Consider the following 17,499-nt stretch of genomic DNA (forward strand, 5'->3'; position numbering starts at 1 on the left):
GGGAAGCTTCCCATGCCTGGCACTGGGGTTGTTGCTAGTTAGTCGAAAGCTCCTTGGAGGGGGGGGGGATCACTTTAACCTGGTGTGGTGTAATTCCATCTAAGTGTGTTTGTGTGTGACTGTGTCTATGTCTGTGTTCACCGTGTAGTGTAGTGTGGTGTTCAGTAAGCTTATAAAATGTTTCCCTGTGGTTTTTTTCAAACGTTATTATCATTCCATTCCACCTATATTTCTCTCTTGTATCACTACCCCCTTCCTGTACTATAAACATTTTACCTAAATTTCAGCATACAGTCGACTAAATGATCATTTGTCGAATCAGGAAGGGAATTTTGCTATCACTACAGCCCTCTGGGCCACTAAAACACAGGCCATTAGTAGCCCTTGAGGACCAAGCCTTGGGCTGCTGTGACTCACGGTGCACCCTGCTGAAGAATGTTGCCCACTGTTATAACATCACAAAAAGGAAGGAAGCAATGGGAGATGTCCCGATAAGAAAGAATATAAGAGATTTTTCAGATGATGGAGGAAATAGTGGATGCACACTGGGGCCTGAACAGCGCTGTGAACTGTGAGCCAGGACCCAGAGCCCCCAACGCTGGCTTCAGCTGGGTAAGGGAGGAAGCACAGTTGGGGAGTGGGGCTTAGAGACAGTGAGCTCTGAGTGCTGGCATAGAGAGAGAAATACCCAAGTTCTCTCCTCTCTTCTCCAAAGTTTCTGAGCCATGGGGCTGGCACGAAAGAGCTTGAAACTGGGCTGCATGGCCATCATCTTGGTTCTACAGTTGGCCATGGCAGAGCACCCTATCTGGACGCAGAACGACAAGGCCCAGGTGTTCGCAGACCTGAGCGCCCAGGAGATAGAAGCTGTGCATGGCTTCCTGATGAGCAGGCCGGAGCTGGAGCTGCAGCCGTCGGGCACACAGGCTTTAGACAAGAACTCTGTGTTCCTCATCGAAACGCTGCTGCCCAAGAAGAAGGATGTCCTAGAGTTTCTGGATAAAGGAACGAAACTTCCAGTGCGGGAAGCCCGTGTCATCATTTTCTTTAGTGGCCAAGAGCACCCCAATGTCACCGAGTTTGCTGTGGGGCCCCTGCCACAGCCCATCTACTTGAGAGAACTGTCGCCTAGGCCAGCGAAACATCGATCCTGGGCATCTAGACCCATGTCCAAAGTAGAGCAAAGCCTTCTCTACCACAAAATCAAGAATGCCACCGCACCCTTACAGAAGTTTTTCCGGGACACCACCGGCTTCTCACTAGAGGACTGTCACGGGCAGTGCCTGACCTTCACCCTGGTGGCCCCCCACAGTGTGGAGTCTAGACACCGGGCCACCTGGTTTCTTCTGCAGCGCATTGTGAAAAATCAACTGCAGCCGACAGGGCTGGAGATCCTCGTGGATCACGGGAGCACAGACGTCCAGGACTGGAGAGTGCAGCAGGTCTGGTATAACAACAAGTTCTATAGCAGCCCAGAAGAACTGGCTCAGAAATATGCAGATGGAGAAGTAGACACAGTGGTTCTCAAGGGCCCACTGCCCAAGAACACAGAGCAGCCACAGATCTTTAACAAGCCTAGCAGGGAATTCCCATTGCCCCTTAGCAAGTCTGGCCCCCATGTGGAAAAAGACGATGGTCCCAGCTACAGCCTAGAGGGCAACACTGTGACCTACGAAGACTGGAGCTTCTCTTTCCAGCTTCGACCCTCTTCTGGGCTGCAGCTACTGAATGTGCGCTTTAGGAATGAGCCTATAGCCTATGAGATCAGCGTGCAGACAGCTGTGGCTGTGCATAGAGAAAGCACATCTGCAGGAGATCTGACCGAGACCATGGATCTAGGCTGGGGCACGGGCAGTGTGACTCATGAATTAGTCCCTGGCATCAACTGCCCAGAGACAGCCACCTTCCTAGACGCCACCCACTACTATGACACTGATGGACCTGTCCGTTATCCACGAGCCCTCTGCATCTTTGAGATCCCCACAGGGGTCCCTGTTAGGCCCATCTTTAACACTGACTTTCCAGGCAAAATCAACTTCTTTTCGGATGTAATGGGACACAAGCTGGTGCTACGGGCAACCTCAGCCATCTACAATTTTGATTACATCTGGGACTTCATCTTCTATACTAACGGCGTGCTCTTAGCCAAGATGTATGCCACAGGCTATACCTACACCACCATATACACCCCTGAGGGGTTGGGAAAAGCTCATCTCCTAACTCACCAACTTGTCAACAGTCACACCCACCTTGTGCACTACCGTATTGATCTGGATGTGGCAGGTAAGACTTGAAATCAGATCCTCCCTGTCACTCAGTTGCTTCCCATGATGTTGCCATTTAGCCTCCTTCCCCCCAAAAAAGAAATATTATACATATTTGAGAAATAGTGGCCGTGAATGGTACCCTAGTGTTACTCAGAATATTTGGTGTGCATATGCCTTGTGTCTGAATTCAGGGGTGCAGAGCAGAGGGGAGGAAGTGTAATGGGAGAGAGGAATGGGATGCTATTACCTAGCCCTCTAAGATGGTCTATAGTGCCATCAGGGGATGCTTTGTGTGTTTCCTGGGTATATAATGTCACCACAGAGGAGTGTCATGCCTGTGATGCTTGACATTAAAGTCAACAACAGAACAAGGCCACCAGGATCAGATGGGTATCCGTAGTCCATGAATTCCACTTGTCTTTATGGCCCAGAATATATATATCGCCAGTTCTCAGACCTTCATTAACACAAGCTATTCCTTCTCCAGGGTTAAAACTATGACAAACAGGCTGTATCACAGCTCGCCTGAAAACAGCCTGAGGCACACGGAAACTCTCACCACAGCTGCCAGGGCTGAGCCCTGAGCTGTCCTTCAACTCCTCTAGTCTGGGGTTCACTTAGTTTTGCTGCTCACTCTGCTAACCCAGCTTCTGCTCCAGAACCACTTCTTGCTGGCAGCTGGCTGTGGATGTGGTCTATGTTGGAGATCCAGGGTGGATTGAGGAAGCGTCCACGCTAAGTTGGTTCTCAACCTCCTTCTCCCGTCTTGTTTTCAGGCACCAACAACAGCTTCCACACACTGCAGACCAGGCAGAAAAACACCACCAGCCGACACCACCAGGTCCAAGGTACATCACTGAAGACACAGTATTCCCAGGAGCGCCAGGCCACCTTCCCTTTTGGACAGACTCTGCCTCCATTCCTGCTCTTTAGCAGCCCCCAAAAGGATATCTTGGGACACCGGCGCAGCTACCGCCTACAGATCTACTCCACATCTAAGCAGAAGTTGACCCCTGAAACCCAGGAGGACTTAGCTTTCAGCTGGGCCAGGTGAGGAGTCCAGGGAAGGGGGTGCTTCTCCCTGATGGTGAATATTTCTCTGTGCTTCCGTTCTTGAGGCTCTGAGCCACATGTGGGTCTGGGTGTGTGTCCTCACGAGCTTGGGGCGGGAAGAGAGGTGCTCATGGGGATCTTGACCCTCAAATGGCTTTGGGCACTCTTGAAAAGTCCCGGGAGATGACCACACATTGTGAGGAAGCACTAACTTCCCTGTCTGAAGCTCTGAGGATGTACTGAGCCCTAGCTGAGTCTCAGAGGCAGCCCCAGTGCTCTGAGTCACCCGGCTTCTCAATCTTCAGGTACTCCCTGGCGGTGACCAAATATTGGGAGTCTGAACGGTGCAGCACCAGCATCTACAATCAGAACCACCCCTGGGATCCCCCCGTGGTCTTTGAGGATTTCCTTCAGAATGATGAGCATATTGAAGACCAGGTACTGGATAGTCCTTCCCTTTCTCCTCTGGTCTTGTTACTACCCTCTAACTTGACTGTTGCTGGTCCTAGGAGTATGGCTTGCAGGTGGAGGGCAAGCTCAGAGGTCATGAAAGATGAGCCAGCCTCTTTTATTTTTCTTTTTCTTTTTTCTTTTTGTGAGCCAGTCTCACTTCCAAATTTATTTTTTATTTGTTTGTTTGTTTATTGATATGTATTGAGCACTACATTTTTCTCTTCTCCCCTCCCCCTCCAGCCCTCCCCCAAGGTCCCCATGCTCCCGTTTTACTCAGGAGATCTTGTCTTTTTCTACTTTCTCCTTCCCATGTGGAGAGCCAGCCTCTTTTCAATGGGGCTGAGGCTATCTGGGTGAAGTTTGTAGACACAATTTAAAATGACCACGTCCTACTACAAGAAAACCATAGACTCAACTAAACTGGAATCATAGGGGCTGACAGATCAAACAGCCAATCAGAGAGCTTGCATGGGGCTGATGTAGGCCCTCTGCACACATGATACAGCTGTGTCTTTTTGTGGGGCCCCTAACAGTGGAGGCAGAAGTTGTCTCTAACTCTGTTACCTGCTTTTGGGATCCTTTTCCTCCTACTGGGTTGCCTCATCCAGCCTCAATAGGAGAGGAGGTACCTAGTCTTACTGAAACTTGATACGCCATGGCTAGCTGATACACATGGGAGACCTTTTCTGCCCTTTTCTGAACAGAAAGGAAGAGAGAGAGGATGGGGTGGGGAAAGAGGGGAGGTTGGAGGAAGGGACTGGGAGGGGAGGAGGGAGGGAGAGAAGGAGGGGAAACTGTAATCAGGCTGGAAATGATAAAAATGAATTTAAAAAAAAAATAACCCAGTCCTTCCACAATACCTCCTTGCCCACTAAAGCCTTTTTCTCTCCCTCAGGACTTGGTGGCCTGGGTGACAGTAGGATTCTCTCACGAGCCCCGTTCTGAAACTATCCCCAGAATGGCTGCAGCTAGGAATTTTGTAGGCTTCTCGCTCCAGCCTTTCAACTTCCTCTATGCTACTGAAAGACACCTAGACACAACTGCCAAAGATTTGTCAAAAACTAAGTCGCTGAGGACAAGGTCTGCCTGATGCCTCCTCCTGCAGCCTCAGTGGGACCTACAACCCTGCATCAAGAGTCCAGCCTCAGCTCCAGCTCAACAGTCCCAGAGCCCCACAAGGACACTCAATAAACCCTTGGCCTTCTAACCTTCTGTGTGGCTTCTAGAACTGGAGAGGATGTGGGCCATTTACTCAGATATGCGGGCATGGGCTCCATATATCTAACCTGCTGTATGCCTAAAAGACCTCCATGGCCAGAACAAAGATACTGGGTTTCTCTATCTGCTGGGTTTTTCAGTATCGGAGACGTTCCTGTCTCTCTTAGGGAAACTATGAGAATTGTCCCACCTCACAGCTGGGCATGCAGAAGAAAACTGTTAAGGGGAAATCTACAAGATTACCAACATCTCACTCTGTTGCTGCTGTTTTAGCATCTAAAGTTTGCCCCCAAGATCTTTTTATCAACAGACAAACAAAAAAATGTGTGTGTGTGCTGATTCGCAGTAGAACTGTCTGCAGCAAGCGAAGTCTGGAGACAACAGACTCTGCATCTGCAGAAAAGAACAGTTCAGTCAACTAAGGCCCAGCCCCACTGTGGTGCCGGATGATAGGGAAGGTGTGTGAGCCAGGACTATAGGGAAACACCTAAAGGGTGTACTTCACAGCAGAAGAAAATGGCAGACAATCATGCGCACAGTGTGCCAGCTTCTGTGTATGAGTAGGAGGAAACTAAAAACCCTGTGTAGGAATCAAAGTGAAAGATATATCACTGCCTTCAAACAGTTGAAGGGGACAAGGAAACCGAATTTTTCCAGAGTGCCTCTGTCAGGAACACAGTCTTTAACAACCCCAGAGCTGGAGCTAGATTGGTAGCTTAGTTCTTGCCCTGCAGGTATGAGAAGCTGCAGCAGATGTCCAACATCCTCAGAAGAGCGGGAAGCATGGTGGCCCATGTCCTTTACTGCAGCAATGGAGACAGGCAGATCCTTAGAGTTCCCTGGCCAGCCAGTCTAGCAGAATCAGTGAGCTCCAGGTTCAGAGAGAGACCCTGCCTCAAAATGAAGAGGAGAAAGTCAGACAACAGACTTTATTCACTAGGGAGCCACACACAGGAGCTTGGGCGTACACAAAGGCACAGGCGTGATACACAAAAGAGGAGGAAGAGTCAGCTGTGGTGGTACGTGCCTTCAATTTCAGCAGAGAAACAAAGGCAGGTCTCTGCGAATTCAAGGCCAGCCTGGTCTACATAGCAAGTTCTAGGCCAGCCAGGGCTATACAGTGAAATCCTGTCTCAAACGGAGAGAGGGAGAGAGGGGGGGAGGGGTAAGTGGGGATGGAATAAAGAGCTCCTAATCAAGAACTTGTTACTCAGGGCAGGGGGCATTGTTTAGAGCAACCCGGAGAACTGAAGAGGCAGATGTGGACTGTTCTAACCTGTGGCTGGGAACGGAGGAAAACAAGAACAAACAGATAGAGAAGCCTACATTGTCCTCAACACTATGACTCCAGTGCTTCCCAGAGCTGCCACTCATAACATGTCTCAGAGCCTTCACAAAGGCAGTCCTTCCTATTGTGATTTACCAGGATTTGAACCCAGGGCCACTTGACCCTAGAGTCTGAAATCAAATGTCTGTACCGATTTCAAAAGGCATCCCTCTCAAAGGTAAATTGTGTCCTTGAAAGGTAGTTCTGCTTGTAGTACATCCTTCTGGACTACCAGGAGAGAGCACTTTGTAGCACTTGGGGACCAAGCCTTGGGCAGTGTCCCTGGCTAAAGCATATTCCCTCACTAAGATAACACCAACCAAGGGGGAAAGTGGGAGTTTATCTACACAAGGGATGTGCAGGTGAAGGAGGAAATCGATCGAACTTGGCCAGCACTGTGAACTGTGAGCAGAGACCCAGAGACTCCAGCTGAGGCTACAGCTAGATGCAGAGGAGAAGCTGAGGTGTGGGGGAATGTTTAGGTCTAGCAGCAAGGCTCTGGGAGGTACTGGCTTAGAGATGGAAGTACCTGTGTCCTCTCCTGTGTTCCAGAGCCGTGGGGGTGATGTGAAGGAGCTTAGTACTGAACTGGGTGTGTGCAGCCTTGGTGCTATGCATGGCCATTCAGGTAGAGCCTGAATTTCAAACCCCAGGTGTTGGGGCCTGGGCACTGATGGGTGGAGGTTGGCGCTCACCTCCCTGATGAGTACGAAGGAGCTGGAGCTGCAGCCATCTGAGATAATAACTTCAACCCAAGACTCTGTGCTCCTTGTTGAGATGATTCTGCCCAAGAAGAAAGATGTGCTGAATTTTCCCCGTAAAGAAAGCCATCTCCTGGGGTGGCATCCCACATCATCATCACTAATGCCCAGGAGCACTCCAGGTTTGCCGTGGGGCCCCACCGAGTACCATCTACACAACAGCAATTTCCCCTGAGCCAGGGGGATAGCTGTGAGTGTTGAGTTTCAAGACCCATCTCTTAAGCAAACTATAGCCTCTTCTACGAGACCTCAGAGGGCCAACAAGCCCGTGTTGGTTTGCTTTTCTTGATGCTCCCAGCTTCTTAGTACAAAAACGTTATGGCCAGTGTGTGTCATTCGGCCAGTGTGGCCCTCCCATGGTGTAGAGCTCACCAGAGCATGGCAGGTTCATCATACAGCACTATGTGAAGATGCCATCATGAACCCCAGCACAGACCAGTCCCACTTCCCTCAACACAGCCTAGAGAGCAGCAGCGTGTTGTGTGGAGGCTGGGATGCCTCCTTCCAGCTGAGGTCCTCTTCTGGGCTACAAACCTTTAAGATGAGCTTAGGGGTGAACATGTCACCTACAAGGACAGTATGCAAGAGGCTATGGTATTTATAGGAGACATCCACAGCGGTGTGTATTCAGTCACAGTACATGAACATAAGCTGAGGCCTGGGCATGTTACTAGGAGTTACTACCTGCAGTTGACTGAACCACAGCCACATTCCTAGATGGTGTACACAAGGTGCTGAATTTCTCTATCGGATGGGTTTTTCAATGTCTGAGGCTTCCAGCTCCCTCTCGTACAGGGGAATTGGCCCACCTCCATGATGAGCGTGTGGAAAGAGGCTGAAATGGGAAGTCTAATAAAGTCACCAAAGCCTTCACCTGGACATTGTTCCAGCATCTAAGGTTTACCCCCAAAGATCTCTCTTTAAACACATCTTTAAAAATGTTTGTGTGTGCTGAATCACTGCGATGCTGTCTGTAGCAATAAGAGTCTGGTAACAATAGACTTTCCGTCTGTGTGGGGGAACAGGTCAATACATTAGGGCACAGCTGCACCCCGGTGCCAGGTGATAGAAAAACACTGCGCGAGTGATGGCAGTCTGCAGACTGGCGGGAAGCCCTGCAGGATACAGTGAGCGGGAGCGGAAAACGGCAGAGAACAACGGGCATCGTATGCTAACTCTGGGGAAAGAACGGGAGGATACTGCAGATCCGGGTTACAGGAGTGGACATCGGAAGGGGTTGAGGTGCCCTCCAAAAGCTGGAAGGCAAGGAAACTGATTCTTCTCCTTAGAAACACAGCCTTGATGAACTTTAGAGATGAAGGTGGGACAAAGGTCCAGTTGGAAAAGGCGTGAGGTTTTGAGTTCAGCTCCCAATACAAGTAAAACTGAGCACAGAATGGCATCATTTGAAGCTGACTCAAGGGCTGGTAAACAAAAATAAGGAGAGCCACAGAGTTTTCTGGCAGGCCAGTCTCAAAGAATCAGTGGGCTCCAGGTTCGGTGGGAAATCCTGACCAAAAAATAAAATACAGTGAAGACTGAATAAGGCACGTGATCAGAAAACTAGAAACAGATGGAGGAAAAGTCAGAAGTGGCTGTCAGCCCTCAAGCTACCCTTAGCATATCAGGGTAGCAACAGTCTGTCTGTCTGTCTCTCTCTCTCTCTCTCACTCGCACACACACACACACACACACACACACACACACACACACACGCATGCTACAACGAAACACCATAACCAAAGCAACTTATGGAGGAAAGAGTTCATTTGGCTTACGCTTCCACATCATAGTTTACGATAAATGGAAGTCAGGACAGGAAATCAAGTAGGGCAGGAATCTAGGCAGGAGCTGATACAGAAGCCATGGAGGAGTGCTGTTTACTAGACAGCTCAGCCTGCTTTCTTATGGAACCGAACAGCCACCACAGGGATGGCCCCACCCACAATGAGATGCCTCCCACATGAATCACTAATTAAGAAAATGTCCTCCAGGTGTGCCTACAGCCTGAGCTTATGGAGGAATTTTCTCACCTGAGGGTCCCTCCTCTCAGATGACTCTATCTTGTGTCAAGTTGACCTAAAACTAGCCACCTCACTACCCCTGCTAATCTGGGGGTAGCTTGGGGACTGAAATCCACCATTCACCTCTTCCTCATGTTTCATCAGCTTTCTAGTCATGTTGTACATGTTTGGTACACTCAGTGGTACTTGTGAGTGGGGACAGTAATGTGACAGAGCAGAGGTCCCAGGGGCATCTGATGGCAGGGAAAGGGGGTCAGCAAGTGGAGCAGTCGTGGTGTGAGGGGAGCAGAAATAAAGGCAGAGATCAGGAAGAGAAGAGACCAGAAAGAGGCGGCAGGTGGCCTCTCCAGGTCACTCTGGAGGAATGCAGAAGGTCCCTATGAACAGGTGGGTTAAAAGGAGTGGGTATGCTTCCTGTCTGCAACTGGGAGAGTCACTTACTGCCAAGTTCTGCCTTGGCCTCTATGTCTCCTCTGTCATTTGTCCCCCAGCTACCTCCTCATAGCATCCTGCTGCTCCTATTACCTCACATCTCTCTCCAGCATCTCCTTCCTTCCCAGGGTGGGGGAACGGGTACTCGTGGATAAGAGATTGTATAGCAGGAGGACACCAGTCATGAGGGACATGAAGACACAAGAAATATATACTGCCCACTGCAGGATTATAGCTATGCCTTCTAGAAAAACAAACTATTAGTACATGGCCCAGATACAACTTCAGAGAGGGAGGAACAGGGAAAGTTTGGAAGACTTGGGGGCAGGTGGGAGCACTCTGGCATTTCCATGGCAGGTGCTTGTCACACACCTTTGTCATCATCCTCCGGACGCACAGCAAACAGGAACCCTGGCATTCAATATGGATCCTGGGTGGTAAATGGATATTGTGGCACATGGACCAGTGGGTGGATCCTGGTAGCTGGGGAGATGTAAATCCAGGAAGAGAACAGGCAGGGCTCCGGGCTTCCTGTTCAATTTGGGTACAAACTTGAAATGCCTCTTAAAGCAAGACTGCAAATGAAGTCTAGGTCTGCGTGACACTGGGATGATTAGCACACTGTTTGGAAGGAAGAGGAGCTCGTGTGGACCCTTCCATCCTAGAGGGTTTGTATAACTATAAAACGCTTGATGAAGGAAAGAGACCTTTTTTTACAGGGGTGTTGCCTTGGGAAGATTGCTCATGTTCACATCTACAAACCCTGGGCCATGATTAAGCAAACAAACTCATGAAACTCATCGAGTCAGAAAGAAAGAGAGACATGAAAATTGTTGGTTTGCTAGTTGGGAAGAGGAAGGGAATTGGCAGGAGAGGAAAGGGGACAACAATGGGTGGACATGATCAAAACATATATGTACCCATATGAAAGTTTCTAGTATGTATAATCAATATATGCTAATAAAAATCATTTTTAATCTGGAGGCAGGATAGTTGGTTCATTTATGTAAGTACTGGTCTTGCAATAACCAGGACTTGTCCTCCATCCTCAGAATCCAAAAACAAAAAAAAAAAAAAGAAAGAAAACAAGGTTTGGTAGCATATACTTGTAATTCCAGAACTGAGAGGCAGGCAAATCTGTGGCACATCCAGGCCAGCCCACTGGCATACTGGTCTAGTTCTGGGACAATAAGACACTCCATCTCAAAGTTATAAGAGAAAAAATCCAGGTGTGGTGGCCCACACCTGTAATTCCAGGACAAGGAGGTAGAGGCAGCAGGATTAGAAACTCAAGGCCATCATCAGCTACATAATCAGTTGGATTCCAGCCCAGGTTAAATTAAAGCCTATTTCAAGCAAAAGAGGAGGAGGAGGAGGAGGAGGAGGAGGAGGAAGAGGAGGAGGAAGATGAGGAGGAGGAGGAGGAAGACAAGGAGGAGGAGGAGGAGGAAGAAGAGTAATAGGAGAGGAACCAGAACAGTGAACAACACTAAAGAACAACGCTGTAGTGGCATTTCATTTGTATTTTAATAAATAAAGCTTGTCTGAGGATCAGAAAAGTAAAACAGCCACAATGGCCAGCCTTGCAGAACAGGCCATGATGACTCACACCCTTAATCCCAGGAGCCACAGTAGTTTGCCATAGAAACCAAGCAGTAGTGGTGCACACTCTTAATCCCAGAACTAGAGAGGATTATAAAACGGGAGGAGACAGCTCTCTGTCTCATTCTGAGAATTCCTGAGGCAGGATCGCCATTTCAGACTGAGGAAGAGGTCAGAGCCACTCTGTTTGATTTTCAGACCTTCAGGTTGAAACCCAATTTCTTTCCCTGGGCTTTTATTATCTGTGCTTTGTTTCACACTTAGTTTTCTTCTGAAATTCATACCCAATGTGCATAGAAACAACATGCCTCAGCAAATGCACACTAGCACACACACAAGATGAAGTTCACTTTGCTTATCTAAAAAATAAAAAGCAGACTTCTAAAGGTGGAAAGATGACCCAGATGTTGATAGCATCTGTTGCTCTTACAGAGGACCCAAGTTTGGCTTCCATTAGCCACATGAAAGCTTACAGCTGTCTATAACTCCAGTTCCAGGGTATCCAATGCCCTCTTCAGATTTCCATGGTAAACTTAGATGCTATGTACATACATACCCTCATGCACTGACAAAATAAAGTAAATCTTTTACATTGTTTTTCAAAATTAAATGCTGAAATCAGAGCTGAGCTCATGCCCTGCTCTGTCTATGCTATATAGACTCACCCACTCCTGTCAGACTGGATACTTAAACCATAATGAGTTGTGGGTCACAGGCCTTGCCCCCCCAACTCCAAAAGGGGAGAAGTTTCCAACCGAGGGAAGTGCCCAGGCTGGGACATTTCCTCAGAGTCAAATAAGCATTAGACTTCACAAGTAGAAGGCCAGGACGGTGAAAGGACTTCTCAAAACATCCCATGACTATGAACACCGGGGCCAGCAGACACGAGGAGAGAATGCTGAGGCTCCCAGCAGCCCAGCAACTCACAGGCGATGGGGCAGGTGTAGCACACACCTTTTACTTTCAGGAGATCTTGTTCTCTATAAACTAAATACCAAAGTGCCAAGGGGCGGTGAGTGGGACATAGAGTCAGGTCGAGGACTGAGACAGAAGGTCCCTTGGCAGAGGTTCTAGCCAACTTTGACCTTAGCAGCAGGGATATAAACTTGGTGTAAAGAGTCAAATGAAAAAAAAAAAAAAAAACCTTCCTGTACAGAGGAAGCCAACAGGAAAACTGGGCCTTTTGTGAGCACTGCATTGTGTTCCCTAGACTGTGAGCAGGGCGTGTGACATAGGAACACACATTTTCTAACAGGAGCCGTGGTGTCAGCGATTCTCAGACTCCGTGCACAGCTCCCCCTCATGTCCCTGGTGGGTGCCTACGCCTCCCTTTGCCTACATCCTGCTCTACAACTGGGTTTTAGCTGAAGTGCACTCAAGTCCTCACCTTCACGGGAACTGCTGGATGCACCCTGGCTCCCTGGCATAGGCCCAGTAACACAGACCCCTGAGGCCCCTCACTGAGCCTCCGTTGCCAGCTTTCTCTCCAGAGGTTTAGGAGCTGGGTTGTAGACATACCAGGTGGGAATGGTCACGCCAAGATCACATTTTCTCTGTATGTTATCAGTTGTGGATGTCTGTAACCGCTACCATCTGTTTCAGCAGGAAGTTTCTTTGGTGGGGGTGAAAGCTATATTTATCCATGAGCATAAGGGTAAGTATTTAGAATATAGTTAGAAATTATATTGATTTAGGAAAATGACAGTAATGAGTTCTCCTTTAGGGTCTATGACCTCAAATCCATGGGTAGTTGGTGGGATATACAATACCAAGTGTGAATTACCTTCTATTGTGGAAACCTTAAGTCCAATTAGATAGTTATTGTTTACTCCAAGATAAAAATGCCACTATTGCACCATCAGGCATATCTTGACAGGCTGGTCACTCTGAGTGATACAACGGCTCTACAGCTGGGTAGGACTTTAGATTGCTTTTCTCCCTTGGCAGCTGGAATTGCACCTTTGACACTGCGGGAGCTAGTCCTCAGGTGTGGGTCCATTCCAGCTCGATTCCTCCCAGTCCTGTGTCCAGTGTATGAGTGTATTCATCACTAGATTCTGACCTTCAGGTTATAGGAGGCAACCAGGAGCAATGGCAGTCCATATATTATTTGGGGAGTCTCTTTGACCACCCCGACAACAACTTGAAGGATGGTATCCCATGTGTCTTGTCTTGGTTAATATTGCTGTGATAAATGCAATAACCAAAACTAACTTGGAGAGGAAAGATTTATTTCACCTTACAATTTACAGTTTTCCAGGAAGGAAAGTCAGGGCTGGAACATGGAGACAGAAGCTGAAACAGAGGCCATGGAACAGTGCTGCTTCCTGGTTTGCTCAGACTACTCTCTTACACAGCCAGGGCCAACTGTCTACAGGTTGCACCATCCCTGTAAGCTGAGCCCTCTGACATTAATCATTAATAAAGAAAATGCCCTATCAACTTGCCTATAGAAAATTTGATGGAGGCATTTTTCTCAATTGAGATTCCTCTTTCCACATAGTTCTAGCTTATGTCAAATTGACAAAAAAAAAAAAAAAAACCAGCTAGCACACTGTTCCTACACTAGAATTTTTGTTCGTGTGATATTATTATTGGGGAAGCAATATCACCTCAGGTGACATTAAAGTCCTGAGCCCCACTAGGACAGAATCAGTTGGGCTAGCCTTGAGTTACTATTACTCGTGGTACCCCTACATCAGGAAAGCTTTCCAGTTGTTAGGAAACTAAAAAGGAAGGAAGCAATGGGAGATGTCCCGATAAGAAAGAATATAAGAGATTTTCAGATGATGGAGGAAATAGTGGATGCACACTGGGGCCTGAACAACACTGTGAACTGTGAGCCAGGACCCAGAGCCCCCAACGCTGGCTTCAGCTGGGTAAGGGGGGAAGCACAGTTGGGGAGTGGGGCTTAGAGACAGTGAGCTCTGAGTGCTGGCATAGAGAGAGAAATACCCAAGTTCTCTCCTCTCTTCTCCTAAGTTTCTGAGCCATGGGGCTGGCACGAAAGAGCTTGAAACTGGGCTGCATGGCCATCATCTTGGTTCTATAGATGGTCATGGCAGAGCACCCTATCTGGACGCAGAACGACAAGGCCCAAGTGTTCGCAGACCTGAGCGCCCAGGAGATAGAAGCTGTGCATGGCTTCCTGATGTGCAGGCCGGAGCTGGAGCTGCAGCCATCGGGCACACAGGCTTTAGACAAGAACTCTGTGTTCCTCATTGAAACGCTGCTGCCCAAGAAGAAGGATGTCCTAGAGTTTCTGGATAAAGGAACAAGATGTTCAGTGCAAGAAGCCCATGTTGTCAGATTTACTGGTGCCCAGGAGTGCCCTAATGTCATTGAGTTTGCTCTAGGGCCCCTGCCACTGTTCTTCTGCCTAAAAGAACTGCCCCCAGGCCAGTGAAGCAAGAATATTGGGCACACAGACCCATGTTCAAAGCAAAGTATAGTCTCCCCTAGCATGGAGTCACGGAGATCACCACAGCCTTGTTCATTTATACTTTACACCACCAACTTTTCACTAGAAGACTGCACTGGGCAGTGCCTGACCTTCACCCTGGTGGCCACCCACAGTGTGGAGTCTAGACATCGGGCAACCGGGTTTCTCTTGCAGCACATTGGGAACGAACACCTACTGCAATCTGTGGGGTTCGAGAGCCTTATGGATCACGGGAGCACAGACGTCCAGGACTGGAGAGTGGAGCAGGTCTGGTATAACGACAAGATCTACAGCAGCCCAGAGGAACTGGCTCAGAAATACGCAGATGGAGAAGTGGGCATGGTGGTCCTTGAGGACCCACTGTCCAAGAGTTCAGAGAAGCCGTGAGTTTTTAACAAGCTTGGTGGAGAATTCCCAAGGCTGGCCCTATGTGGAGCAAGCCAATGGTCCCCGATACAGTCTAGTAGAAAACACTGTGACCTACCAAGGCTGGAGCTGCTCTCCTTGGGAATCAGCATATTCCTCTGAGGTCAATGTTCAAGAGACTATGGCTGTGTATACTGAAGACACACCTACAGGAGAGCTGAACAAGACCACAGACATGTGCAGGGGTCTGGGCAGTGTCACCTGTGAATTAGCTTCCCTGCCATCGACTGTCCCAAGACAGTTACCTTCCTAGAATCCACCCACTATGGACACTGGTAGCCTTGTCCATTATCCATAGTTCATCTTTGAGAAGGCCATAAGGGTACCTGCTAAGTCCATTTTTAACACCAACTTTACAGGCAAATTAGGCTCATATGAGGAACTGAATGGACACATTTCGTACTGCAGACAACTTTAGTAGTCTACAATTTTTTTACATTTGGGATTTCATTTTGTGCACTAATGTCGTGATCAAAATACACACCTCCAGCTAAGTGCACACCACCCCATACACCAGCATCTACAACCAGAACCATCCCTGGGGTTCCCCCCCATGGTCTTTGAGGATTTCCTTCAGAACAATGAGAGGATTTAAGACCGGGTACCAAACCGGTCCCTCCCTTCTCTTCTCTGGATTCATCATTACCCTCTAACTTAACCTGTCCCTAGTCTTAGAAGTACAACCTATGGGTCATGAAAGATAAGCCAACCTCTTTTCAATGGGGCTGAGGTCACCTGCAGAAATTTGCAGACATAACTAACAATGTCCCAGCTATAGTGTCCTCGGTAGTCAGAACTTCCTTGCCCACTAAAGAGCCCTTGTCTCTCTCACAGGACTTGGAGGACTGAATGACAATGGGCTTCTTCCTACTGAGGTTGTCCCCAACATGGCCTCACTGGAAACTCCATAAGCTTCTTACTCCAGCCTTTCAAAATCTTCTCTATCACCCTTGGGTACAAGGTCTGCCTGATGTCTTCCCCTTTCAACCTCCATAGGACCTACAGCCCTGGGTCAAGTGTCTAGCCCCATCCACTGTCTAATAGCCTCAGAGCCCCACCAGGGCAGACAGTTAACCCTTCAGCTCCTACCACGTGTGCTGTTTCCTAGAGCTGCTGAAGACGTGGGCCATATACTAAGAAGAACGACTGGGCGATGGATTCATGGTTTTCTAGGGCGCCTCAAAAACCTCCATGTCCAGGGCAAGGCAAGCCAAACGAGACACTGAATTTTTCACTGTCTGAGGTGTTCAGGTCCCTCTCATGGAGGCTGTAGGCAAATTTTCCCACCTTAATGATGGTATACCTAAACAAGTTGTATGTGTGCAACTACTTGTGTGTGAATGTATGCATACATGCGCGCGCATGTGTGTGTGTGTGTGTGTGTGTGTTGCCACTCCAGCTACATAATGGATAGCTTGACCAAAAGCCACCTCTGCCTTTACCCTGTCTTTTCCCAGCTGACCAGTGGTGCTATGCGTGCAGTAGGGACTCGGTTATTCTTGCTGACTGGGGGCGGAGTCCGTTGAAGAATTGCTCACGGGCCCACGAAATAAGACACCAAGGGGCTGCAAGAAAGCCGGAAGAACAAAGGAACAAGAAGGTCACTTCGGGCATTCTGAGGGCCCAGACAGCACTGCCAGGAGGTGGGTTGCAGGGAGTGGACATGTCTCTGACCTGAAGCAGGGAGAATCACTGCCTGCTAAGTTCTCCCTTACCCTACGGCTCCTTTGCCACTGTGTCCCTCCCCTTGCCACCCACTTACGTCAGAGGAGAGGGTTCTAAACTGACCGTCCTCATCTTCTTCCTCCTGGGCAAAGCAAAATGTCATTTGGAGATAAGAGATTGCAAAGGGGGAGGTCAGCCGTGAAGGACATGGAGACACAGGGAAAACATGTTCCCTCTGTAGGAATCGTGCTATCTAGAATGGCTGCGACAATCAGTGGTTGGCAGAGGTGTGACTGCCGGAGGGAGAGGACACTCCCCAGCCCTGTGACAGCAGGTACCTGTCATTACACATTGGTCAGGGTTCACTGGATGTATGGCAAAATGAACCTTGGCATACATTATGGGTTTGGGGTGGCAATGGTGTGTCTCTATGGCTTGGCAGTTGTCACACATGGACCATCCTGGTGGATGCTGATAGTGGGAAGGCTCGGGAAAAGGGTCAGAGACATGGAGTAGCTCTCTAATTCCTCCTCCTCAAACAGCCATGATGCTAAAACTCCTCTAAAAAACTTACATGTATGGACCCATAAGCATACTCGCATAGGAGGAAGAGGGAGCAATAAGGCCCATTCGTCCCCGGGGATAATTACCCTGAAAAGTAAATAACCATCAAATGTGCTTGTGCAAGTAACCTCATTAACCCAGTGAGCCACAAGAAAAAGACGCAAAAGTAAGAAAGGGATTTGTTGGGAGGAGAAAGTTGCTTAGCTGGAAGTGGTGCCATAGGAGGTTCCTGGGAGATGGCTAAAGTAGATTTTATAGAGATGGG

General features: G+C 48.6%; 1 protein-coding gene and 1 pseudogene across 1 annotated transcript; both read left to right on the forward strand.

The window, feature by feature from the left end:
* Window positions 1-725: 725 nt before the first annotated feature.
* On the forward strand, window positions 726-4,980 carry LOC146894404 (diamine oxidase [copper-containing]-like). The gene is made up of 4 exons (XM_085690095.2): window positions 726-2,283; window positions 3,044-3,317; window positions 3,626-3,758; window positions 4,669-4,980. Exons 1-4 carry the CDS (start codon window positions 726-728, stop codon window positions 4,861-4,863), a joined length of 2,160 nt encoding a protein of 719 aa, XP_085546221.2. The 3' UTR covers window positions 4,864-4,980.
* Window positions 4,981-14,129: 9,149 nt separating this feature from the next.
* Window positions 14,130-15,499, forward strand: LOC125404285 (diamine oxidase [copper-containing] pseudogene; annotated as a pseudogene).
* Window positions 15,500-17,499: the final 2,000 nt, after the last annotated feature.

The sequence above is a fragment of the Myodes glareolus genome, chromosome 6 (genome assembly GCF_982192425.1).
Source record: "Myodes glareolus chromosome 6, mMyoGla1.1, whole genome shotgun sequence".
NCBI lineage: Eukaryota > Metazoa > Chordata > Mammalia > Rodentia > Cricetidae > Myodes > Myodes glareolus.

Excerpts from the sequence above, each read along its gene's own strand:
- LOC146894404 (XM_085690095.2), top strand. The coding sequence starts at position 726 with ATGGGGCTGGCACGAAAGAGCTTGAAACTGGGCTGCATGGCCATCATC. Across the intron at positions 3,318-3,625 it reads TTAGCTTTCAGCTGGGCCAG|GTACTCCCTGGCGGTGACCA; the intron begins GTGAGGAGTCCA and ends CTCAATCTTCAG. Across the intron at positions 3,759-4,668 it reads ATGAGCATATTGAAGACCAG|GACTTGGTGGCCTGGGTGAC; the intron begins GTACTGGATAGT and ends TCTCTCCCTCAG.